Source organism: Propithecus coquereli, unplaced genomic scaffold (assembly GCF_000956105.1).
Source record: "Propithecus coquereli isolate 6110/MARCELLA unplaced genomic scaffold, Pcoq_1.0 Scaffold5, whole genome shotgun sequence".
NCBI classification, from domain to species: domain Eukaryota; kingdom Metazoa; phylum Chordata; class Mammalia; order Primates; family Indriidae; genus Propithecus; species Propithecus coquereli.
This window is the reverse complement of record NW_012150840.1, coordinates 8,013,688-8,022,965: the sequence shown is the minus strand read 5'-3', so window position 1 is coordinate 8,022,965 and position 9,278 is coordinate 8,013,688. Positions and strand designations below refer to the sequence as shown.

The 9,278-nt window shown below is 37.8% G+C and overlaps 1 protein-coding gene across 1 annotated transcript in view; it reads right to left on the bottom strand.

The window, feature by feature from the left end:
• Positions 1 to 311: 311 nt before the first annotated feature.
• Positions 312 to 9,278, bottom strand: part of EIF2S1 (eukaryotic translation initiation factor 2, subunit 1 alpha, 35kDa) — a 22,627-nt gene continuing 13,660 nt past the window's right edge. The window contains exons 3-5 of the mRNA XM_012656189.1: positions 6,604 to 6,683; positions 3,982 to 4,133; positions 312 to 436 (exon numbers count right to left, since the gene is read on the bottom strand). Coding sequence (XP_012511643.1) covers positions 322 to 436; positions 3,982 to 4,133; positions 6,604 to 6,683 — 347 coding nt within the window. The 3' untranslated portion in view covers positions 312 to 321. The remainder of the gene's footprint in view (positions 437 to 3,981; positions 4,134 to 6,603; positions 6,684 to 9,278) is intronic.

Below are 9,278 nucleotides of genomic sequence, written 5' to 3'. Positions count from 1 at the left end.
CCTCGGCCTCCCAGAGTGCTAGGATTACAGGCGTGAGCCACCGCGCCCGGCCTCTTAAGCTTTTATTATGAAAAAAATAAACATTTAGAACAATTTACAAATGTTGATGCAGCAACATATTCTTTGCTAAGTCTTATTATTTGACAGTCCCTCCCTGCTTTTTTTTCCGGAGATGGGGGATCTTACTGTATTGCCAAGGCTGGTCTTGAATTCCTGGGCTCAAGCAATCCTACACCTGCCTCCTGAATAGCTGGGACTAGAGGCACGTGCCACCATGCTCGGTTTAACAGATTTTTTGAAGCATGTAAAATACTGTAAAAATCATTTACCTGCTCGAATTTTGACAGCCTGTGGGGTCAAACGCCTATTAATATTGTTAATGAGTACTTCTCGTTCATCTTCATTCAAATCTAAACTATCCAAAATAGATGGGTCTCTGATTAAAAAACAAAAACAAAACACAAAAGGTCAAGGTTACATTACTGGTAATTATAAAATCAAACACCATGGAATAATGTACATAACAATAAAGCACAGGCTTTAACGTCAGAATTAGAGTTCAAATCTTAGCTTTGCACTTTAATAAAATAACTATGTGTCTTTGGGCCTTTCTAAACCTCAGTTTACAGATGTGTAAAATGAGGATGAAAAGAGTCTATCTCACAGGAATGTGTTGAGTATTAAATGAGATAATGCAAGTAAATTACTTAGCAGTGTATGACAAACAGAAAACACCCAACTGATTATTATTAAGAGAAAAATTTTAGAGATCTGGCTAAAAGAAGTAATTCAATACCTTCTAATACACCTGACATTCCACTACAATTAGGTACTTCCATGTAATTAGCAGTCCCTGTTTCAAGGAATTTATAATCTATCTTGAAAAGAGAAAAGACATGGAAAAGTTTGTAAATGTAAAAGTACAGCCACTGGCATCAGGAGAGGAAGGTATTCCTCCCAATTGATGGGGTCAGGAAGGGCTTCATCATGCACAAAGGGGCATTTCATGTAGCCCTCCTAAGTGCCATAAAACAGGGACCAGGGTTGCAGTAACTAGCATGTTTGTTGAACTAATGAACAAATGAAATAATGACCAAAAGAATGGTAGTACTTTAACAAATGAAGGTAGAATTATTTTTAAAAAGTTATGATATATAAAAAAGGAATGGCATGAGCAAGCATCAGGCTTAAAAAGCAAGGGATCTGGTTAAAGAATGAAAGGGGAAAGAATTCGGGTGGAGGGAACTTTCATTCAGCTAATACAAAGTAACAAGAAGACAAACCAACAAGACAAATGAACAGAAAATGGGCAAATGAGACGAACAGATGTTTTACAGAAGAAATACAAATGGTCAGGAGAATGCAAATCAAAAGATACTATGTACATCCACCAGACTGGCAAAAGGAAAAAAAATCTGAAATATATACCAAATGTTGGTATGGATGAGGGGAAACAGAAATACTTACACAATTACTAGAGGGAATATAAGCTGTAGAATCAATTTGGAGAGTAATATTGGCAAAACCAAGTTATTTTAAAGATCGATTGCTTGATCGATCTATCTCAATTCTATGACTCAACAATTCCATTCCTAAGTATATGCCTTAGAAACTCAAACATGTATACATGGAGACATGTACATAAGATATTCATCACAGCACTGTTTAAAAAAATGGGGCAAAAGGGAAAATTTACCTGAATACCTCTTGAACGAGGAACATACAAAGCATATTCTCACAATGAAATACTATAAAGAAATCTATACGAATGAAGTATACATCTATCAATTTGGAGAAATTCTGCTCAGTTGACAGCTTATACATAAAAATGCAAGCTACAGAAAGATGTAACAGATTACATTTTAAGTGAAAGAAAAAAATGATTTGATATATTCTTTATGGATATATATATGCAATAAAACCATAAAAACATAAATGATACATACTAATAATTTCAGAATAGTGGTTACCACTGATGAGTGAGGGGAATGGGTCTAGAGAGGTAAGACATTATTTCCAACTATCTCAGAACTTTTATTTCTTAATTAAAAGAAAAAAAAAATAAAGCACATATGGCAAAGAATTAGCATTAGCTACATGTGGACAATAGCTACATGAGTGATAAAGCAAGAGGAGTGCAGAGGGAAAGGGATGTTGGTAACAGAGCGGGTACTGGAGCTAGAAGCTAAAGAGGTAAGTTGGGGCCAGATGATGACAGTGAGGTAAGAAATGTACTCACTGAGGTGTTCAGGACAGAAATACAAAGCAGTGCTTAATGGTTAACAGCACAAACTCTGAATGCAGCCAGAATGCCTGGGTTTGAATACTGGCTTTATGATTTGTTAGCTCTGTGACTTTGAACAAAGCAATTTCCTCAACTATAAAATAGCAATAATAATAGCACTTATACCATAGGTTCAGTTAGAATTATATAAATGTTAGCTATTATTATTATTCCCATCTTTCCACACAATACCAAAACAAAAACAAAAAAACAAAGCCACATGAGGGTAAACTGGGAATAGTTGGCTTGCTGGGGGCCCTAAAAGTCCCAGGTGTCATTCAGCCATTCTAAGGGCTGAGGGGACCAATATTTCTTGGCAGCACAAAGGTTGGGAAAGTAACCCCCGTGTGGTGGTACGCTGCTTGTGGAGCACTGAAATTTAGGAAGGAGTGGGAGGTGAAGAAGAGACACCAAGTGCAGAGAACTGAGGGAGCGTGACTGTTAGAAGGACATAGTGCTTGCTTATGAGAAAAAGAAGAGGGAAAGTAGAGAAGTTCATTTTTAGTAGAAATGGAAGAAACTAGAGAATATTTTTATGCTGATGGAGCAAAAGCAATAAAGAGAAAGGCGAAGACCCAAGAGAGGGAGTAACTGATGGAAAGAGATCCCTGAGCAGTAGCTTGGCACATATGCTAAGATTAGTGTGACAGCAGGAAGGACACAAATTCCAGTGTGACAGCAGCACAGGAGGAAATGACAGGAGGGAAGAGATACGTTTGTTGAGATGGTACAAGAGTAGTTCTTGTGCAATGGCTTCTATGGGTAGTGAGCACACCAGCTGAGAGGGAGGTAAGAGGGGTAGAGAGGTTTTCTGAGGAAGAGCATGCAGAAGCTCTAGAATACCCACTACAACATGGAAGAATTGACCAGGAGGAGAGAGGGTAGGGCAGTAATGAAGGCTCAGCTAAGTTTGGAGACCATGAATATGCAGTGGCACGAACCTGCAAGACCATGATTTTTCCTAGCACTATCCAGCAGTCTACAAGTGCAGAGAAGGCGGGAACACTGATACAAGGCTGAATGCAATAGAAGGAAAAACAGGACAAAAGCTCATGATATTGGCAAGGAAGTTGAAATGATGAATCATGGCATGTCTATGCTGGATAAGAATAAGAAAGAGAAGGCAGGAAAGGGTAAAAAGAGGGAGGAAAAAGGTTGGAATCAGAGGCTAATACATAATCAAAAAGAAACAGAGTAGGACTATGAGGGAACTGGAAGGATAGGAGGCTTAAGCAAAAGAATAGAATGTGTGAAGGTTTTAGTGGCAGAGCAAATCTTAGTGATAATAAGGCCCAAGTTGAAGTCACATGGAACACTGGCTAAAGTGGTATGGGCTGAAGATCAAAGGAACTGAAGTAAAGAAAACAAGAGGTTACAGTTTTGGATGAGACACCCACATTGATCCTAAAGTCACCTAGGTTAGTAATAAAACTCAGAAAGGAACACGTGAGAGGAAGCAGTGTGAGATGAAATCATATGGCTTATGAATCTATGTAATTATGGTATATGAAACTACATGGACTTGACCATGTAGGACTGGCCTACATCATGGCCTTTTATACTGCAATATTTTAATCTAAAGTTGGTAAGACTTTAATACATGGATGTTGTGCCATTAGGTGTCAGGCTATCAACCTGTGTGCTAGACTCAGAGTTGTGATATCAAGGTAGAAGCAGAGTCAAGAAGGTATTCTTACGAGACTGCATGCTTAAATGCATCATAGGCACCATATCCAGGTCTCCTGTACTTGTCGTCAAAGACCCAGGCAGTCCTCTGGAATAGGCTTTCCAATTGCTCATCTTTGGTGTATTCTAACACCTCAGCAACATGACGAAGAATGCTATAAACCTAGAAAGAAAATGAAGAGCTCAACAATTCAAAGATAAGAGATCTATAAAAAAAAAAAAAGATATTTTTACATTGTAGTAGACAGCATAATTTGACAATAATTCCTTAACAACAAAAAATCTCCATTTAATTAATGGTATCCAGCTTAAAAAAAAAAAAAAAAAAAAAAGAAAAGAAAAAAATCTCCATACAAGTTCTTTCTCCATAGAGAAATATTCATCATCCTGTAGTAATTAACTCAAGTGGGTACAACAAGTAGAAATAGTCCACAATTTAGGGTTCTAAGTCCTGGCTCAATAGGACAATTAACATTTCTGAATTTGTTTTCTCATGTAGAAAAAGGAGATACTAGTATCTCCCCTTCTTACTGCATAGAGCTCTTGCATAGATTAAATATATACAAACACACGCTATAACCAGAAAACTATCATACAAATATAAGCTGTTACTACTCCATTCAAAAATATAGAAAAAGGATTGAGATTTTAGTATTTCTTTTGCTGTTATCTTTTCATAATTATCCTTCAATCTTACTCATGAGCCAAACTTTTTCTAACCTAAAAATAACAGGGTTTAGAGATGGGAGGTTTTCATATTAGTTACACATGAAAATTGAGTGAGGAAAGGTACTAACAATGAATAACTTCCATCTTAATCATCCCCGTAAGATCTATTAACATATTCATTTTAACAATATCCTGGGGAGACAAAAAATATGTAAGTTTTCTAAAGCAATGCTTCTCAAACTTGGTGGGCCCCAAGACTTGGCATTTCTAATAACCAGTCAGCTGATGCCAATGCTGTTGCTCCAGAGATTACATTCTGAGTGGGAAGCTCCTACAGTTTATTAAAGAGTTTTTGGGTGATGAAGCATAATACGGATTTTCATTCACCTTTTATAAAAAGCAAAAGAAAGCTATTAGGAAATCAATTCTTTCTTTTTAAAAACAATTCCAGACGAAACACAAACCATAGCATACGGGATGGCTAATGCCATCAACTTTCAAGGTTGCCCTCTGTTGGCAACGGCCTTACATTTTACAAAATGTACTGTAGGCTTTGAGATTTCATTCTTTTTTTTGTGATTTTTTTCATGAAAGTGTCCTTTTATTTTTTTCCCATTTATTTTTTATTTGTATATATTTATGAGGTACAAGTGCAAGTTTGCTATACTGATACACTACATTGTGGTTAAGTCAGGGCCTTCACTGCATACAATCATTGTACTCTCCAAATAACCTCCCATCACCCACTCCCCTCCTCCTACCCCAAAAAGAGACTTTACTGATAGTGTTTCGAAAAGTGCAAACCACATTGCATGATAGTAAACAAATCAGTAAAATAAAGGAAAACATTTGGGTAATGGTCTGAGGGCTTTTAAAACTTTATTCTCTCTTCTACTGGGATTAAGCAAGATGTTTAAAATCTTCTCTTCATTCAAACATTATTTTTTTGGGCATTTTCTCTTGAGGACAGAAACATGGCAGAAGAGAACAGACACCAGGGAAGGGCAAAAAAAGCAGAAACAAAGGAAATAGTGCCATTAAGAACTGACGGTGGGCTGGGAGCAGTGGCTCACGCTTGTAATCTTAGCACTTTGGGAGGCCAAGGCAGGAGGATCATTTGAGGCCAGGAGTTCAAGACCTGCCTGAGCAACATGGTGAGACTCTATCTCTACAAAAAGTAGAAAAATTCACTGGGCTTAGTGGTATGCCTGTAGTCCCAGCTACTCGGGACGCTGAGGCAGGAGGATCGCTTGAGCCCAGGAGTTTGAGGTTGCAGTGAGCTATGATGATGCCACTGTACTCTAGCCTGGGCAACAGAGCAAGACCCTGCCTCAAAAATTAAAACTGAGGCTCTGAGGATGTAGAGTGAGGGATAATCTAAAGAGGACTCCAAAATAGAGAAATACAGATAGAAGAAATGAAATGGTTGTTCTTTGCCAGTGCTTATTGTGGGTAAGTAGGAAGGAAATTACAGCAAAGCAGTATGAAAAGTAACCGGCCCCTGCCTTGCTTTCCTAGATTCAAAGAAATTTTATAAACCCTTGCTCATTCTTAACATACAACAGGTGCTTGTCTGTTACTCTTTCCCCAGAATAAGGCTGAAAGTCAAGAATTATGTGTTATGAAACATCTCAATTAGAAATAAGCTAAACCAGCTGAAGTCACCCATAGTTAATTTAACCTAAAATGGCTTCAAAATACTAAATTCCAGTACTGATGTGAAAATATTAGATCATCAGCAATGCTTCAAGGTAGTAGCACCATGAGATAAAAAAACAAGGTACTCATACTCTTCTGAAATTAAGACTTCAAATCATTTTTTCCATGTAACATGTTAATTGGAAATAGAAATACTGAGTTATAAAAAATGCAGGTTTTGGTTTTCATTCTTCTGTCAAGAACACAAGCTAAGTCTTTATTAAAGACACAGATAGCGGACTAATCTGATTCAAAAATCAACTTACAGTTTTGGATTTTGTGAATTTGTCTTCACATTTGATTGCTTCCTCTGGAGAAACTCTTCTTTTTGACAAATCAATATATCCTGTATGAGAAAATTTTGAAAAAAATTATCTCTATCCAGGTGACAGTATACAACTATAAACAATCTCATAACCAAATTGTTTGACATACTTATAATTATTCCCTAATAAAATCATATCAACAAAATACTGCATAAGTAGTACTGGCTGAGAATGCCTTATCTGAAATGTCTGGGACCAGAAGTGTTTCAGATTTTGGAATATGACTACCTTATATTATACTTACCAGTTGAGTATCCTTAATCTGAAACTTTTGAAATCTAAAATGTTCCAATGAGCATTTCTTTTGAAAATGATGTTGGCGCTCAAAAAGTTTTGCATTTTGGAGCATTTCAGATTTTGGATTTTTAGATAAGGGAGACTCAACCTGTGCAAGATGAGAGATTTTTCTTTTTTTTTTCCGGACAGAGTCTTGTTCTGTTGCCCAGGCTAGAGTGCCATGGTGTCAGCTTAGCTCACAGCAACCTCAAACTCCTGGGCTCAAATGATTCTCCTGCCCCAGCCTCCCGAGTAGCTGGGACTACAGATGTGTGCCACCATGTCTGGCTACTTTCTTTCTATTTTTAGTAGAGATGGGGTCTTGCTCTTGCTCAGGCTGGGCTCGAACTCCTGACCTCAAATGATTCTCCTGTCTCGGCCTCCCAGAGTGCTAGGATTACAGGCGTGAGCCACCACGCCCAGTCAAGAGAGATTTTGATTTATTTTCAGAAATAAATTTTTATCATCAGGTAATTGTATATTCTCTATTACCTTAGTGGAGGGAACTAATAATTTTCAATTATCCAAGTGAAAGGTAGTCAAATGCCTCTCTTTCCCTTACTTCTTCTTCTTCCTGTGCTACTACAGGATAGGAATTTACTCTAATCTTGATTTAGTTTAAGGAACAAGGCTATCCTCATCAGAAGTCACAAAAAAAGAACAGAAATCAAAACTACCTACCATCTACTGAATGACTACCATATCCAAGTCACTATGCTAGGTGCTTTAGTTAAGCATCTCATTGAACCCACAAAAAAATCTTGCATGGCACATCATCATCCTCTTTCCTATAGCCCTCCACCATTTTTTAATCCCAGGAAAGGTTAAGTAACTTGCCAAAGTCAAACAGCTAGAAAATGGCTGAAACCCACAAATCTGTGTGCCCGGTTAGGACTTCCAGTACCATGATGAATTAACAGTGGTGAAGAGTATCCTTGCCTTGTTCCTAATATTGAAGGAAAGTATGTTCGCAGCTTTTTCCTACACACCCTTTATCAGATTAAGGAAATTTCCTTCTAGTTCTAGTTTGCTAACTTTTTACTATGAATGGGTGTTGAATTTTGTCAAATTTTTTTTTGCATATATTAAAATGATTATGATTTTCCTCCTATATTGTTAGATACGTTGATTTGATTTCAGATTGAGTATTCCTTTTCATAAAGAAAGGTATGACTTACCTATAGTAAAATCACCACTTTTAACGTATAGTTCTGTGAGTTTTTTTTTTTTTTTGGAGACAGAGTCTCACTCTGTTGCCCCAGGCTAGAGTGCCATGGTGCCAGCCTAGCTCACAGCAACCTTAAACTCCTGGGTTCAAGCGATCCTCCTGCCTCAGCCTCCCAAGTAGCTGGGACTACAGGCATGCACTACCATGCCCGGCTAATTTTTTCTATATATTTTTAGTTGTCCAGCCAATTTCTTTCTATTTTTAGTAGAGATGGGGTGTCGTTCTTGCTCAAGCTGGTCTTGAACTCCTGAGCTCAAACGATCTGCCCACCTCGGCCTCCAGAGTGTTAGAATTATAGGTGTGAGCCACTGCACCCGGCCTAGTTCTGTGAGTTTTAACGAAAGAACAGTCATGTAACCACCACCACAATCAAGATCCATCACCACCCTCCTCCCCTCAAGTCATTATAAACAAATGGGTACAAGTTTCTTTATGAACAATATTTTCATTTCACTTGGGTAAATACCCAGAAATGGGATTGCTGGATTGTATACTAAGTATATGTTTAACTTTATTTAACTGCTAAACTGTTTCCCAAAGTAGAAATAGTTGCTCCCATGAGCAATGTGGACCAGTTCCAGCTGCTCAGTTGATTTTTTTAAAAAAAGCCAATCTACTAAGTGTGCAGTAGCATCTAATTATGGTTTTAAGTTGCATTTTCCTAATGACTAATGTTCAACACCTTTTTATGTGCATATCTGACATTCATTTATCTTCTTCAGTGAAGTATCTATTCAAATCTTTTGTTTTTTTTTTTTCCTCGAGACAGTCTCCCTCTGTTGCCCAGGTTAGAGTGCAGTGGCGTCATCATAGTTGACTGTAGCCTCAAACTCCTGGGCTCAAGTGATCCTCCTGACTCAGCATCCCAAGTATCTAGGACTACAGGCGAGTGCCACCATGCTGGTCTAATTTTTCTATTTTCTGTGGAGAGGGGTTCTCGCTCTTGCTCAGAATGGTCTCAAATTCCTGGCCTCAAGTGATCCTCCTGCCTCGGCTTCCAAAGTGGTAGGATTACAGGCATGAGCCTCCGGGCCTATCCTTTTCCTCCTTTTTAAATGGGTGGTTTAGATTATCAGTTTTTAAGGTTGTTAAATAGTTTTTTTTTTTTTTT